The sequence below is a fragment of the Lactuca saligna genome, chromosome 9 (genome assembly GCF_052625555.1).
Source record: "Lactuca saligna cultivar CGN05327 chromosome 9, ASM5262555v1, whole genome shotgun sequence".
Classification (NCBI taxonomy): domain Eukaryota; kingdom Viridiplantae; phylum Streptophyta; class Magnoliopsida; order Asterales; family Asteraceae; genus Lactuca; species Lactuca saligna.
Window position 1 is genome coordinate 149,165,803 of NC_136425.1, and position 17,448 is coordinate 149,183,250.

At 36.4% G+C, this 17,448-nt stretch overlaps 2 protein-coding genes across 6 annotated transcripts; both read right to left on the reverse strand.

Moving 5' to 3' along the window:
• Nucleotides 1–5,309: 5,309 nt before the first annotated feature.
• On the reverse strand, nucleotides 5,310–9,650 carry LOC145015459 (disease resistance protein RPV1-like). Of its 3 annotated transcripts, none has more exons than XR_013665887.1 (5): nucleotides 9,055–9,650; nucleotides 7,677–8,790; nucleotides 7,245–7,583; nucleotides 5,781–7,133; nucleotides 5,310–5,628 (listed from the first exon to the last, which is right to left on the reverse strand). XR_013665887.1 is itself a non-coding variant. In XM_078973935.1 (4 exons), the coding sequence occupies exons 1-4, from the start codon at nucleotides 9,531–9,533 to the stop codon at nucleotides 6,030–6,032; spliced, it is 3,036 nt and encodes a 1,011-aa protein (XP_078830061.1). In that variant the 5' UTR covers nucleotides 9,534–9,650; the 3' UTR covers nucleotides 5,310–6,029. The 3 variants fall into 3 exon arrangements, 1 of the variants encoding a protein (XP_078830061.1); XR_013665886.1 differs by having other exon boundaries at nucleotides 5,310–5,702; XM_078973935.1 differs by having other exon boundaries at nucleotides 5,310–7,133.
• Nucleotides 9,651–10,300: 650 nt separating this feature from the next.
• Nucleotides 10,301–15,550, reverse strand: LOC145015458 (disease resistance protein RPV1-like). 3 transcript variants are annotated; one of them, XM_078973933.1, is made up of 9 exons: nucleotides 14,624–15,549; nucleotides 13,336–14,365; nucleotides 12,908–13,264; nucleotides 12,143–12,809; nucleotides 11,304–12,043; nucleotides 11,020–11,191; nucleotides 10,886–10,920; nucleotides 10,727–10,779; nucleotides 10,301–10,646 (listed from the first exon to the last, which is right to left on the reverse strand). In XM_078973933.1, exons 1-5 carry the CDS (start codon nucleotides 15,100–15,102, stop codon nucleotides 11,559–11,561), a joined length of 3,018 nt encoding a protein of 1,005 aa, XP_078830059.1. In that variant the 5' UTR covers nucleotides 15,103–15,549; the 3' UTR covers nucleotides 10,301–10,646; nucleotides 10,727–10,779; nucleotides 10,886–10,920; nucleotides 11,020–11,191; nucleotides 11,304–11,558. The 3 variants fall into 3 exon arrangements, with proteins under 3 accessions (XP_078830059.1, XP_078830058.1, XP_078830060.1); XM_078973932.1 differs by having other exon boundaries at nucleotides 11,304–12,809; nucleotides 14,624–15,546; XM_078973934.1 differs by lacking the exons at nucleotides 10,301–10,646; nucleotides 10,727–10,779; nucleotides 10,886–10,920; nucleotides 11,020–11,191 and having other exon boundaries at nucleotides 11,638–11,800; nucleotides 11,898–12,809; nucleotides 14,624–15,550.
• Nucleotides 15,551–17,448: the final 1,898 nt, after the last annotated feature.

Consider the following 17,448-nt stretch of genomic DNA (forward strand, 5'->3'; position numbering starts at 1 on the left):
GGTTTATAGTCTTGGATTCAAAGCATGTACAATAGAGAAACCTAGATCCAAGCATTAGGGTTTGTATGAGCACATAGGATGTCTTATGACCAAAACCCATCAGATACAACCTCTCTAGATTTGGACTCGGCTCAAGGTCAAGGGTCCTCAGCTTTAAACCAGTAAGGTGGAGGGATCTAAGCTTTAAATATTCATAGGCCATGTGAAGTTATTCCAAATCATTACAGTGGAAAACACTTAAATACTCGAGATTCGGAATCCGCCCAAGGTTAAGGGTCCTGAGGTTTTAATTAATGAGTGATAGGAATGTGAGATTTCGACATCTATCGGGCATTTGAAGTTCTACCAAATCATAATCTTCAAGTATCAAATTCTTGAGATTTGGACTCTATGGGTCGTCTTCTCTTTTCTGCATAGGACTTATGTCAATCCTGGGCTGCTTTCATCCTTTCTTGTACGATTTGAATCTTATCGGTGGTGTCTTGATTCATTTCAGGGCCTCCAAGGATTTTCTGTCCTATATCTCGCCAACCTAATGGCGTACGACATTTACATCCATATAGTGCTTCATATGGTGGCATTTTGATAGAAACGTGATAACTATTATTATATAGTGCTTCACATGCACGAAGGATATCTTCTACTGTTTGGATCATTCTCTCCGTCTGACCGTCTGTCTGGGGATGATAAGTTGTACTGAGAGCAACTCGAGATCCCAATTCACGTTGCATACTCGCCCAAAAATGAGAAGTGAAGCGAGTATTACCATCGGTAATGATCTTTAGTGGCACACCATGTCTTGCAACAATTTCATCCAAGTATACTTGTGCGTATTTCTCCATTCGAGTCTTTTGACGCATGGCGAGAAAATATGCACTCTTAGTCAGGCGGTCGACGGTTACCCAAATGCTATCATTTTGTCTAGCAATCTTTGGTAATTTGGTAATAAAATTTGCTGCCAATGATGATGAGTGTAACAAGATGACTTGCTTGAAATGTTTTGGGTAATGATCTAAAAGGGTATCTATACCAACATAGATATCTTAGAGAATCTGGAAAGTATGGGCTGAAATCATCAAATTTCAGATTCCAACAAAAACAATTACATTTACTCAAACCAATAAGAGTTTTAGTTGAATCAGTCCAATTAAGAGAAACACGAAGAAATCTAAGTTCCTTCATCTTTTGAAGACATTTCAAAACGATTTTCGCATCGACTCTGGATATGTTGAAATGTATATATATTGTTGCTTCAGTACCCTGTAAGTCAAAACCATCCACCATAAAACTTATGTCGTAACAAATGCAAATGAATTAGTTTTCTATAAATTACAAATAAAACCTGATGCTTACCAGGTCATTAACGAATATATCTTCAATCTCGTCTTCCATCCACAATCGACTATGTTTGTAAGGCATATCGGGTGTGAATAACGAACAATATTCCTACCCATTTCTACTAAATGGTCATGCATGCCCACACGCTTGTAATTATAACTCGTATAAATGGTTATGAGAGATTTTTGCTTAAGAACTCTAAAACCATTTCTAGCATGAAATCCACAACTTTCAAGTGCTAGGATTACATGGTTTTTCGTATGACCTTTCCATATGCATGCAACATCTAAGAATATTTCCTTATAATCCTGCTCTAGGTCGGTATAGCTTAATTCCAATTTTTTTGAGTTTCCATTAGCGGAATTGTTTTAAGTCTTTCTAAGGCATCTATCCATTCAACCTCATCTTTAGCACAGAGAAACAAACCCAAAACTATGATCGTTAAGGGAAGACCAAGAACATAATGTACAACTTGTGTTAATAGCTCTTCATACCCTTGAATTGGAATTTCTCTCCCACATACGTACTTACTGAAGAGACAAGTTGCTTCCTTATCCGACAACAAATTGACATTGTGAATCAACTTCACTCCGTGTGCTACCAACACTTGCTTATCTCTTGTTGTAATGATAATTGTACTACTTGATTTAAACCAATTACGCTCTCCAGACAACGCCTAAAGTTGGTCCATATGATCCATGTCATCTAGAACAAGAAGAACCTTTCTAGCACGCATCATCCTCCACAACATGTTTTTCCGTTTCGGAACACTGCTTATGTTGATGCCTTGATCGTGTAAGATGTGTGAAAGGACTTTCTTTCGCAACAACTTTAAACCGGACAAAGGCACACTTGAAACTTCTCTGACATTCTCAACAAAATTTTTCCCTTCAAATTGAAAGGAAATTTGATCAAAAATGGCTCTGGCCAAAGTTATCTTCCCAGTACCTCTTATCCCCCAGATCCCGATCATGCAAACATCATCAGAAGCAGTTTCTAAATATGATACAATATCGTTGATCCGTGTCTCCATGCCTAGTAACTTTTCATCAATGCGGAAATCGATGGAACGTAACTATAGTGAAACCTCTTCCACGATTCTTTTGATGAACTTAGATTCATGTCGGTGTTTTAAATAACACTCAATTAACTTAATTAGTATCTGACATGAATGTTAACTTTTAGATTTATAACCTATATGAAGTAATAACAGTAATATAGTCATGTTTTATGTTTACTTTTTCAATAAGACTAGAGTTTGAGTTAATTTCACCGTGCAACATGAGATGTCATGGATAACCGTTTAAAATGTAGTTTAGAGGAAAAAAAATCACAATAAAAAAATATTGTAGAGATACGATGAAGGAATTACCCATCATCGGTTTTCTTCGGTTCCTACCCAAGCCAGATCAACTGCTTCTTTCATAGCTTCTCTCCATTTTCCAGCAACATCTTCCTTTTCATGTTTGGAAAAGGTCTCTCTAAATGCCCCACTCTGATTGCGGACTTTAGAGGGTACCACATCACACAAGATAGGGTAAGCAATATGTCCACTCTATTTGTCACACTCCATTATCTTCACAAGCTCATCCAAACACCAAGAAGAAGATGCATAGTTCTTTGAGAAAATAATGATGTAGAATCTTGAGTCTTCAATGGATCTGATGAGCTCATCGTTGATCCTTTTCTCTTTATTAATTCTCTCATCTTCCTTGTAAGTGTAAATGCTTTTCATCTGAAGAGAAGAATAAAGATGATCGATGAAGTTAGTGCGAGTGTCTTCATCTCTAAAACTCAGAAGCACATCGTACTTAAAGCTCCTAGGAATGGATGAAGTTGAAGAAAATGTCATTGAAGGTATGCTTGAAGGATCCTATATTAATATAAAACCTTTTTGTAGTGAAATTGTAAAGAAACTTTGATGAGATGAATTAAACAACCTCGACAGTGTTATTTAAGAAGATTTGGTTCTAGCACTGGTTATGTGAACGTTATCGGTTTGTACAAAAAGTATATGGGAATAGGTGTATAAACAAAAGCCACTTGCTAGGTCAAAGAAGAGGATAAGATTCTTAGCTTAAAAGGAAGAAAAAGAATGGAAATTTGGCAACTTACTTGCTTCTACGGGGCAATGTAACATAATTTTTCATGGCAATATGCAATAAGCGTCAAGTAGCTTATTTAATTTGTTGCCACTCCTTTCACAGCCGCTTCTCTCCAAAAACCTTGTTTCCCCCTCCCTTCACTATAGCCATCACCAATGTCTCGAATGAGATTCCCAATAACGGAGAAGAAAGGAGAGGTGGGTTCAAGATCACACACATCGTTGCCTCGTCGTAGCACCACCGATTCTCCTTTCCCCCTCTCGTGACCATCATCACTCTGATTCTTCTCTACGGGCGATGAAAACACAATGGATGCTTTGTGATGATCAATTGAAAACAATACGATACGAATGAAAACCATTGTGACCATAAGAGTGATTGGATTGTCACGGACGATAAACTCAACATTTAAGAAACCTTTGGGAAAACGAAATTGATCTTTCACTAATGCTCCATTACTTTAACTCATCAGAGAACCATCATAATTAGGAGGGTGTATGGATGGAAAAAAAAAGAGAGACTTTATAGTTTATTGCTTATCCCCACAGCTATAAGCTAAGTTTAAGTGTTTGGATATGAAATATTAAAAATCAGCTTACTGTGGTGGGGAGAAGCTAAATAAGGTACTTTTGAAAAGCTTCCCCTTGCTTAAAGCTTATAGCTTACTTCTAATCCAAACACTTTTGCAAAAACTGTTTTCTCACACCATTATAAGTTAATAAGCTATAAGCTAAAAAAGATAAGATTGAGGGTACAACAAAATAAGATCGGGAATGTTCTTATCTTCAAGTGAATAGAGTATTGGGAATTCAATTTGGTAACAGAAAGCTTAAATCTGTTCTTATTTGTTCATTTTACTTCTTTTTGTATAGTTTGTTTTTTTTATAGGTAAATTGCACAAAAAGTCACCATATTTTCACAAAAATTCAATTTTGACTGTTACTATTATTTTTATAATTTAGCCACTAATTTTTTTAATTTGACTATTTGACCGGTCAACTAATTTAACAACTGGCGTGACATGTTGATGCCTCTGTCTATTTATGGTGGTGTAACATACTCACATGGAACTGACGTGGCATGATGACGATGATATGTACTTGGGGAATATTCATAAATTCATTGTATGAAGAAACAAATTCTATCCAAAATTATTATCATCCGTATACTCTCCGTAGTTTGTATTGATCGAATAAATGAAAAGAAATCAGAGTTTGAATTGAAACATGAACACAATGAGTAAATATAATCTGGATGGCTCAATAATACTTCTAAAGGTTACAAGATTATGTGTAGAGTAAGAACACGAAATGTCCAAAGGTTACTCTATCTCTAGAACCTATCCCTATTTAGAGGAATTCAGAAGTTAACAAAAAATACATAAAGGCTAAAACTATTAAGCTTCGACATACAAATGTGCCTTTATGAAATACATACAACATACGCTGAAATATAGACTTCGACTCTAAGACAGACTCTTCGATACCTCACAACACAATTCAACCTCAACACTCTCACTCTATTACTAGAAGCTGGCTCGTTGTCTGTTCTTCATTGATTCAGGGAGACCTGTTAATTTTCAGATCTTTATTTTCTTAATTATTGTACCTCTAGCGGTCAAGGGAAATGTTGAAACCTTGAATAGAGAGTTATAAACTTTATTGAGTGTAGCTAACAAATCAAATGTGTTCTGAGAATCATTAAGATCGTGTAGCAACTCGAAGCAATACATTAAAAATACACCACCAAATCAAACATAACTTAAACCCCTAGGTGAGGTTTAATGTGGAAAAAAAAAAAAAAAAAAAAAAAAAACATAGTAGAGCATGGATTATTTTGATAATATAACCACAGAGGAAAGCAACAAAACAAATATTTGACAGCTTTAAAGATGGATTAGAGGGTTTAAACTTTAAACATTGATTGTATTGGATTAATATCAACAGCTTAAGTAGAAACTATAAAATATGTGATTCGTACATCCTTTTCTTTCTATAACAAGCTGGGGTTCTAAAGCAGAGGTTGTAGGAGGCGGTGGATAGGCTGGGTTAGGCTTCTCAGTGATAGGGGTAGTATCGACTTTTGGCATTGGCTTCTCTTTAACCTTCTCAATATCAGGAGGATGTGGCTAAGAAACAGCTTCTTCAGATGCCTTGTTGGATGGAGTAGCAGTATCAATAGTCACCTGTAACATACTTGCATATGGCTCAAAAACATCCATACTACTTGTATTTTGTCAAAATAATTGTTGATTATTCACTGAAAATATAGATATTGCCATATCAATTTCGATATTCAAACTGAAATAAGATGATTAACAAAAATCCAAGAAATTACCTAGTAGAACAGCTCCAGTTGTGGGTGCTTGCTGTGGATGTAAGATCATGCAACTGAATAAGCCCTCTTGACATGTTCCAACATAAAAAATATATCTTTGCTGCTCTAAACATCTCAAATCAGGTAACTTCTCAAAAAGCCAACAAGACTTAATTAGGTTTCAGAGATTCCAGATGTTTCAATAAACTTAGCTCCTCTTGGGTACCTATGGAATTAATACCACCTTTGAGTACTTTAATTAAGCTTTCTTTAACGTCGTAACCTACCAATGCTTCTTGAAAACCTCGGAAGTTTTGTGCAAGCACACGCACCTCCAGAAATGAGCTTCGTGAGACTTCTAATCAATGGAGGTATGTCGTCTTTATGAAAACATGTAAACTCAAACTTCAGCAAATTATTGTCTGGGTGAAATGGGCAGGTTTTTAGGGTGAAATGTAACTCAGCTAAAGGACGAACCTTAAGTGATTTGTTCACTATACCAGAAGTATTATCATTTAAGCGAAACGAAAAAGATCTAAACCCCAAAAAGCCACTTAAGTCTAAGCGGACAAGATTTTTTAGACATCCAATGGGAGCATGAAGTTCTAACAAGTTATATGATCCTTCAAGATTCAGCATCTTGATATTTGGAGTCAGCCCAAGGTCAAGGGTCCTTAACTTTGAATGCATAACGGTGAGGGATTCAAGCTCTTGACATTCATCGGCTAGGTGAAGTTGTACCAAATCTATGCAGCTTACAAGAAACAACATATTGAGATTAGGAATCAGCCTGAGGTCAATGATTCTCAACTTTGAATAGCTCATGCTGATGTGTGTGAGTATTGGGCATTCGGGAATGTGAAATTCTTCCAAATCTTTGCTTCCATGAAGATCCATTCTCTTAAGATTTGGAGTCGGCCCAAGGTCAATGGTCCTGAGCTTTGGACCTTCAAGGTAGACGGATCTGAGCTTCACACATTCATTGGCCATGTGAATTTCTTCCAAATCAGAGCAATGCATAACAGATAAATTCTCAAGATTTGGAGTCAGCCCAATGTCAAGTGTCCTCAACTTTAAATATTTGAGATTAAGGGATGTGAGATTTAGACACCTCGGGGGCATGTGAAATTCTACCATATCACCACCTTCAAGAAACAACTCCTCGAGATTTGGAGTCAACCAAAGGTCAAACGGCCTTAACTTTGTACAATAAAGTTTGAGGGATCTGAGTTTTTGACATTCAACGGGAATTTTAAGTTCTACCAAATCACCTAGTCCTCCAAGAGTCAATGTCTCGAGATTTGGAGTTAGCCCAAGGTCAAAGGTCCTCAACTTTGGGCCACTGAGGCCTAGGAATCTGAGCTTTTTGAGAGTCTAACATAATCAAAATTATATAAAAAAAAAATGAATATTGGTATGATATAGCAAAGCAATGGATAGCATTATAGTGAATTATATAAAGCAATTAATGAACCACAATTCTACCTTTCTTTCTCCCCCTTCCCAAAGTTGCACGATCTTGCTGTTGATCATCTCAAGTGCAACAAGATTATTTGCTTGAAATGTTTTGGGTAAAGACCCAAAAGGGTAATTGTTCCAATGCAGATATTGTAAAGCATCTGGGAAGTATGGAGTGACTTTATTACAACACAGTACACCAAAACCATTTAGACAATTTGGGTTCCGTTTAGCCCTATTCGAGTAAAGACTTTGCTGAGCCACATAAAGATACCGAAGTTCTTTCATCTTTCTAAGACCTTTCATAACAATTTCCGGATTGAGTCTCTCCTTGTAAAATTTTATACATCTTGTTGCTTTAGTACCCTGTAACCAAAAAGCAATTTCCATGAAACTTGTTTCATAACAAAGGAAAATGTGTTAGTTTCTCCAACTTATACAAATAAACATGATCCTTACCAAGTCATTAGCCAATATATCTTCAATCTCGTCATCAATCCACAATCGGCTATGTTTGTAAGGCATATCCGGGTGGGAACGACGAACAATATTCCTGCCCATTTCTTCAATATGGTCATGCATGCCTACACACTCACCAACATCAGATTTATCATTAAAAGTAATAAGAGATTTTTGCTCAAGAACCCTTAAACAAATTCTAGCATGAAATCCACAGCTTTCAAGTGCTTTGATTACTAAGTCTTTCGGCCAACCTTTCAGTATGGTTGCAACATCTAGAAATATTTCCTTGTAATCTTCATTTAAACCGGTATAGCTTAATTCCAACTTTTTTTGAGTTTCCTCTAAAGGAATTCTTTTAAGTCTAGCCAAGGCATCTACCCATTCAAGCTTACTTTTACCACAAAGAAAAGAACCCAAAACTTTGATGGTCAAGGGAAGACCAGCAGCATAACGTAGAACTTGTCTTGATAGCTCTTCGTACCCTTGAATGGGAATTTCTCTCCCAAATGCATACCTATTGAAGAGGCAAATTCCTTCCTTATCTGATAACAGATTGACATTATGAATAAACTTTACTCCATGTGCTACTAGCACTTGCTCATCTCTTGTTGTAATGATAATTATACTTCCCGGCTTAAACCAACTACGGTCACCGGCTAACGCCTCAAGTTGTTCCATACAATCCACATCATCTAGAACAAGAAGAACCTTTCTACCACGCATCATCCTCCACATCATGTTTTCCCCCTCATTTTCACTACTTACGTTGATGCCTTGATCATTCAAGACATCCGAAAGAATTTGCTTTTGCAACGACTTTAAACAGGACAAGGAAGCATTGGAAACTTCCCTGACATTCTCAATGAAGCTTTTACCTTCAAACTGGAAAGATATTGTATTAAAAATAGCTCTGGCCAGTGTTGTCTTCCCACCACCTCCTATCCCCCAGATCCCAATCATACTAACATCATCAGGAGCAGTTCCTAATGATGATACAATATTGTTGATCCGGGTCTTCATGCCTACTAAGTTTTCATCAATGCGGACATTAATGGAACGCAACTCTAGTGAAAGCTTTTCAACAATTTGTTGAATGACTTTAGCTTCATGCCTGCATTTTAGAGAAGATTTAGTTAGCCTACTCAAAATCCTACAAAAACAATTACTTTCAAATCTATAAATTAAAATACAAACTTATATTTCATGTTTAATAATATTTCATATTTAATCTTTCAGCAAGACTCATGAACATAGTTAAGATTTGGAAATCCAACATGATAGGCCATGTCCGAGCCTTATACATCCTAGGTAAACTCAGATTAGAAAGAAAGAAATTAAATGAAACAATATTGTAGAGAGATGATGAAGGAATTACCCATCAGCAGTGTTCTTCAACTCCCAACCGGCCACATCAGCTGCTTCTTTCAAAGCCTTTCTCCATTTCCCAGCAGCCTCTTCATTTTCATGTTTGGCAAAGGCTTCTCCAAATTCCCCGATTTGATTGCGGACTTCGGAGGGTTCCACATAATAGAAGACGGGGTAAACAATATGTGTGGTTGTCTTGTGACACTCCATTATCTTTAGAAGCTCGTTCAAACACCAAGATGAAGATGCATAGTTCTTGGACAAGACAATGATAAAGAACTTTGAGTCTTCGATGGATCCCATGAGCTCATCACTAATCCTTTTCCCTTTATTGATTCTCTCGTCGTCCTTGTAGGTGTGAATACCCTTCTGCTGAAGAGCAGAATAAAGATGATGAATGAAGTTCTTACGGGTATCTTCACCCCTAAAGCTCAAAAACACATCATATTTAAAGCTCTTGTGAATGGATGAAGTGGAGGAAAACGCCATTGATTTGAAGGTATATGATTGAAGTAATGTATAAATAAACTAAAATCTTTGCTTTGGGAAATGTGTAAGAAACAATTGCAAAGAAACTTCGATGAGATCTAATGAATAACACAGAGAATGCATGTTAAGAAGATAATTGGTGATGTGATGTGAAGGTGATACTCTTGTTTGGAAACTTTGGAATCAGGTAGAGAAGAGAAGACAACTAGCAGTGACAGCGAATAATTAACCTATGAAAACTAGCAGTGACAGCGATGTATTTGTTTGCGAGGACACAAAATGCTCATAAATGTTAAAACATAAAAGGAAGACAAGAAAATCATACGTTTTTAACGCATTGACAGCTGTTGTAGTTTCATCCTTTTGCAATCCAATATCATTCTTATATGTTGTAGACTTGTTCAACTAAAATGAATTTTGCCCCAATCTTCTTTATTTTTCTTATAGAAGAAAATTTAGAACCCTAATTAAAAATTCACGGCAGCAGTTTAAGCACACCTAAATATTACTACTTAATATACTTGAGCAACAAGTTTTGTGAAGGTCTTCGTAGCAGTCTAGCAGACACCAATCAATGCACATAACCTTGTATAGAGAGTTAAAACTTTATTGAATGTGGCTAACAAATCAGAATATATCTTTAAGACATGTAGCAACTTCAAGCAATGCATTAAACACACACCACATAATCAAACGTAACTTAAACCCTAGGTGGGGTTAAATGAAATCTGGAAACAAGAAAATAACAAAAAACAACACAGTCGTGATTAATTAAATTCAATAAGAGCATGGATTATTTTGATATGACGAAATTACATAAATGGTCCCTGTAGTTTACCAAAGGTCATAAACTCAGTACCTGCTAATTTGTTTTAACAAAACAAAGATTAGACATTTTAAATATGGATAATCGAGTTAAAACTTAATTTGAACATTGATTGTATTGGATTAAACTCAATAGCTCTAGTATAAACTATGACAGGGGTAGTTTCGACTTTTGTCATTGGCTTCTCCTCAACTTTCTCAATAGCAGGAGGAGGTGGCTGAGAAACTACTTCTTTATTTGACCTCTTAAATTATACTGGCTTCAGGAGTAGAGGCATCAATAGTCACCTGTAACATAAACAATACATACACATGGTTACTAGCTTGAAAACATCCATAACAAGGATAAGTATACCAATATCAAATACCTTGTACTGCTTCAACTTAATTAGTCCATCAATTTCTACCAAATCCCCAGGTTCTGTTCCAAGAACAACAATTAATTGGAAAGTATGATGGTTAAAGAAACTTGATTACATAGACTGATGTAAGCCAAATAGTTTCCAAAAAGTAGTTGGGCAAATCACCTTGTGTGTAGAGTGTAGACCACTTCCCAGAACTCCTAATTGCAGGAAATGGTTCAGATGTTAGTAGGACAAATAGTAACATGAATACATTTTCATATGCAAAAAGAAGATGGAATATACTATACTACTTTTACCTGTGTGGTAATTTGCATGAAATCCACACGAGTTGGCAGAATATCGTCTGATTCTTACTTAAACACTTGGATTTGGTTTTAAACTCGAATAAGGCTCCAAATTTAACATAAATGATAAAGAAGCTACTCTCTGAAGCCAAGCTTAAAACTATAACACAGGCATGGGCTCTTCCTGTATGTATATATAATTATTGATTTTTGGATGAAATTTTTTAATGTTGTCTATCAATTTCAAAATTCAGATGAAAATAAGATGCATGATTAACGGAAAACTGAGAAAGTACCTTGTAGAATAGTTCCTGCTTGCTGTGGATGTAAAATCACAAGACTGAAAGAAGCCCTCTCTACATGTTCCAACATATATAAAAAAAGTATTTCTGGAACAAATCTTGCTGCTCTAAACATCTGACATCTCTAATCACAATATGTCCATGGGTAACTTCTCAAAAGCCGATAAGACTTATGTGTAGAAGATGTAGACAACAAACATAACTCCTCTTGGGTACCTCTGCATTACTACCATTGAGTTCAAGCTTTATTTAACGTTGTAACCTACAAATGCTTCTTGAAAACTTCTCAAGTTTTGTGCAAGCACATGGACGTGCAGAAATAAGCTTCTCAAGACTTCTAGTCAATGAGGGTAGATCTTCTTCATGAAAACATCTAAACTCAAACTTCAGCAAATGATTGTCGGGGTGAAATGGGCATATTTTTAGGGTAAAACATAACTCAGCTAAAGGATGAACTTCAAGTGATTCATTCACTAGACCAGTAGTATTATCTGTTAAGCAAAACAAAAAAGATCTAAACGCCAAACATCCACTTAAGTCCAAGTAGACAAGATTTTTTAGACATCCAAAGGGAGCATGAAGTTCTACCAAGTTATAACATTTTCTAAGATCTAACTTCTCAAGATTTGGAGTCAACCGAAGGTCAAGGGTCCTCAACTTTGAATGACTAATGGTGAGTGATAGAAGCTTTTGACATTGATCGACCATGTGAAGTTCTTCCAAATCATAACAATCTGTAAGATTTAAAGCAGTGAGATTGGTAGACAGCCCAATGTCAAGGGTCCTTAACTTTGAATTAGTGCATAGTAGGGTGATGAGATTTATAGATCTACCAGGCAAGTGAAGTTCTACCAAATCTTTGCATTCAGAAAGAAACAGCTTATTGAGATTAGGAACCAAACTGAGATCAAGGGTCCTCAACTTTAAACACTCAATCTTGATGAATGTGAGCATTGGAGATTCGGCAATGTGAAATTCTTCCAAATCATTGCATCCATGAAGATCCAGGCTCTTAAGATTTGGACTCGACCCAATGTCAAGGGTCCTCAGCTTTAAACCAACAAGGTAGAGGGATCTGAGTTTTAAACATTTATCGACCATGTGAAGCTCTTTCAAATCAAAACAACCGGACACATATAAATCCTCGAGATTCGGAGTCCGTCCAATGTCAAGGGTCCTCAAGTTTGAAAAACTGAAATGGAGGGATATGAGATTTGGACATGTATCGGGCATGTGAAGTTCTACCAAATCACGTCTTAGATACAACTTTTCAAGATTTGGAGTCAGCCCAAGGTCAAACATCCTTGACTTTACATGATCAAGTTCAAGGAATCTGAGTTTTAGACATTCACCGGGCATATGAAGTTCTACCAAACCACCAGCTCCAGGTCCATGTACATGTTTGACCAGCGTCAATGTCTCAAGATTTGGAGTCAACCCAAGGTCAAGGGACCTCAACTTTGGACCACTGAGGAGAAGGAATCTGAGCTTGTTAAGAACCTAACATAAGCAAAATAACAAAATGGATTAATATTGGTATAATAACAAACCAATGGATGTACAACAATATTATAATGAATCATGCAAAACAATTCTACCTTCTTTTCTCCCCCTTTCCAGAGCTGTACGATACCGCTTTCAGCCATCTCAAGTGCAGCAAGATTATTTGCTTGAAATGATTTGGGTAAAGACCTAAAAGGATAATTATACCAACGCAAATATCTTAACGCATCCGGAATGTACAGGCTAACTTTATTAGATTTCCAATTACGCCATACAACTTCTAAACCATTTAGACAGTTTGGGATGAGTTTATTAATTTTTGGATTTGAGTAAAATTTATTATCGGTCACATCAAGAAACCGAAGTTCTTTCATCTTTCTAAGACCTTTCATAGTGATTTGCGGATCCAGTCCCCTATAGTAGAATTTTATACATCTTGTTGCTTCATTACCCTGTAACAAAAAAGCAATCAACATGAAACATGTTTGTAACAAATGAAAATGTGTTAGTTTCTCCATCTTACCATGTCATTAGCCAATATATCTTCAATTTCCTTGCCATCCCACAACCGGCTATGTTTGTTGGGCATATTGGGGTGTGAACGACGAACAATATTCCTGCCCATTTCTTTTAAATGGTCATGCATGCCCAAACACTCATCACCATCAATAGTTATGAGAGACTTTTGCTCAAGAACTCTTAAACCAATTCTAGCATAAAATCCACAGCTTTCAAGTGCTTCGATAGCCGAGTTTTTCAGCCAACCTTTTAAGATGGTTGCAACATCTAGGAATATTTCCTTATGTTCTTCATCTAGACTGATATAGCTTAATTCCAACTTCTTCTGAGTTTCCTCTAATGGAATCGTTTTTAGTCTGGCTAGGGCATCTACCCATTCAGGCTTACTTTTACCACAGAGAAACGAACCCAAAACTTTGATCGTCAACGGAAGACCAGCAGCATAACATACAACTTGTCTTGAGAGCTCTTCGTATCCTTGAACTGGAATCTCTTTCCCAAATGCATACCTACTAAAGAGCCAAATTGCCTCCTTATCTGATAACAGATTGACATTATGAATAAACTTTACTCCATGTGCTACTAGCACTTGCTCATCTCTTGTTGTAATGACAATTATACTTCCCGGCTTAAACAAACTCCGATCACCAGCCAACGCCTCAAGCTGGTCTAAATGATCCACATCATCTAGAACAAGAAGAACCTTTCCACCATTTAAAGGGATTTGACTTTTCAACGAATTCAATCCGGACAATGAAGCTTTTGAAACTTCCCTCACATTCTCAATAAAGCTTTTGCCTTCGAACTGAAAGGATATTATATTAAAAATCGCTCTAGCCAAAGTCGTCTTCCCACCACCACCTATCCCCCATATCCCAATCATGTGAGCATCATCTGAAGCAGTTCCTAAAGATGATATAATATCGTTGATCCGAGTCTCCATGCCTACTAAGTTTTTATCAATGCGAACATTGATGGCACGTAACTCTAGTGAAAGCTTTTCAACAATTTGTCTGATGAATTTAGCTTCATGCCTGTATATTAGTGAATATTCAATTAGGTTACTCAAAATTCCCACATAAAACAGTTACTTTCAGATCTATAACATTTAAGAATTTATGAGGTAATAACATCCTAATATAATCATATTTCACGTTTAATCTTTCAACAAGATAAGTTAATTTGACAATCCAAGATGAGAGGTCATGTCCAAGCCTTTTACATCCAAGATAAACATAAATAGGAAAGAAACAAAATGAAAGAATGTTGTACTAATATGATGAAGAAATTACCCATCAGCGGTGTTCTTCAACTCCCACCCGGCCACATCAGCTGCTTCTTTTAAAGCCTTTCTCCATTTCCCAGCGGCCTCTTCATTTTCATGTTTGGCAAAGGCGTCTCCAACTGCCCCGATTTGATTGCGGACTTCAGAGGGTTCCACATCATAGAAAACAGGGTAAACAGTCTGCTCGGTTGATTTGTGACACTCCATTATCTTTAGAAGCTCATTCAAGCACCAAGATGAAGATGCGTAGTTCTTGGAGAAAACAATGATGAAGAATTTTGAGTCTGCAATGGATTCCATGAGCTCATCACTGATTTTATTCCCTTTTTCGATTTTCTCGTCATCCTTGTAAGTGGAAATGCTTTTTTGCTGAAGAGCATAATAAAGATGATCGATGAAGTTCTTACGAGTGTCTTCACCTCTAAAACTCAAAAATACGTCATACTTAAAGCTCTTTGCAACGGGTGAAGTTGAAGAAGACGTCATTGACGGTATGCTTGAAGGATCCTGCTGTAAGGCAATTTATTTGTTGGGGAAAACTTATATGAAACAATGGTAAAAAAAACTGATGAGATGAACAATCCTCAAGATGTAAGTTTATAGAACATATGATTCTAGCAATGATGGTTATTGTGAACGTCATCAAAGAAGAGGATAGGATCTACGTATATATGTGGAGAAACAAAAGCCACTTGTTTAGTCAAAGAAGAGGATAAGATTATTTGCTAAAAGGGATAAAATCGGAAATTGGGCAACTTACTTGTTTCCACCAGGCAGTGTAACATTTTCCCATAGCAATATTCAACCTGTTGTTGAACAGGTAAGCATCAGATATGCTTTGCATGAACGATTTGTCATTTTGAATTCATTTGTACCAATTCGTTCAATTTAGATTGGTGGGTTGAAATTTGGTCCCAATAAGCCTGAACTTCGCCCCTTCATAACCACCATTAACTCCAAACACAACTCATCCCTAAAACTTAACCCCAATCCAATCCCCTCGCCCCGTCCCATATGGTGCTCAATGAGCCGTTGATAGAGTTACATCCGACCATTTGTTTCCTATTGGGATAATGTCTTGTAAGGGTAACGAATTTTCGATTTTGTTCACATTTAGTCACTAAACTTTTTTTTGTTATCTATTTGTCACTGAACTATTGAAATTGTTCACATTTTACCCTTATGACCGGTTGTTCCCGGTCATAAGGGTAAAATGTGATCAATTTCAATAGTTCAGTGATAAATAGATAATGAAAAAAAAAAAGTTTAGTGACTAAATATGAAAAAAATCGAAAGTTCGTTTCCCTCTAAAAAAGTTTAATGACTAAATTGAACAAACTTCCTATTATATTATGTATTAGCAAATTATTTATTTTTGTTAAATTCCAGTAACATTTGTTAATGAAGAAATCTACGAAAAACTGAAACCGAAATATAAAAAACCAATGGTTTGGTATTTTCCAAAATAATAAATCAAAATTTCCAATTTGATTTTTTTTTTACAAAAAAATTAATCATTCTCACTTATGTGAATTATGACCATTTGTTTGACATGTGGAATTAAATAATACACAAAGAACACGGTGATTTGGGTGTTTAAGAGATGCATTCGATTATGAAAGATGTTTACAAAAAAGGATCTAGATCTAAATCTACATAATCAACACACACTAACACTCTCAACGTTACATCTCTCAAGCACACCTCTACATGTTGTATAAACCCACCTTATATAGAGCTGTTTACATCTCTCTCTCTCTCTCTATATATATATATATATATATATATATATATATATATATATATATATATATATATATATATATATATATATCATGTCACAAGGCTACTTTACCACACTCGAGTCAACAATCCATGTTGACCTGACTCGCCGAGTGCATCTATGTGACTCGTCGAGTCCCCTCGTTTTCTCAGAATGTCGCGAAAATCCAATTGAACTCATCGAGTTGTCTCATCAACTTGCCGAGTTACCCATGTCCAGACTTATTAAGGAAAACCCTAGTCGACTCATCGATTCAGCTCGTTGACTCGGTGAGTCCATTCAGTCCATGTGCTCATTCAGACGCCTTAAGGCAGATCCATGACCCCCAAACTCCAGATCTAGCTCCCTAAGGCTCGAATGTCACGTAAAGCTGCGAGCTTTACGTCCATTCATGATATATTTTGCTCATAATGCCAATACAAGTTTCCAACAAGGGTTACTGCACACAAGTTTGCCTCTAGCTCAATAAAGTTCGGGTCTTTGGGCTCACTAGACCACCTACAATCCAGATTTTAGGTTTCAACCTCAAGACATGTTCAAGTGACTCAATACCACCAAAATAGATGGGAGAAAACCCTACAAACACCCTAACCCAAAATCTCATAAGGAAATGATCAAGTTAGCATCTTTTTACCTCCAACTAAAGCAAACTCCTGAAAAACCTCTAGATCCAAAAGCCTCCTCGTGATCCAAGCTTGATGATCTCTTATTCTCTTCAAATGTATCACAAAACACTCAAATCTTATCCCTCTTTCTCTCCTAGTTCACTATGGCCAATTAAGGTTTCACACAAGGGAGTTGGGTGGCTGGTGAGGCAGTAATGAGGACTAAAGGCCCATTTAGTCATTGAACTTTTTTAGAGGGAAACGAACTTTCAATTTTGTTCACTTTTAGTCACTAAACTTTTTTTCGTTATTTATTTGCCACTAAACTATTGAAACTATTCACATTTTACCCTTATGACCGGTAACATCCGGTCATAAGGGTAAAATGTGAACAGTTTCAATAGTTCAGTGGCAAATAGATAACGAAAAAAAGTTTACTGACTA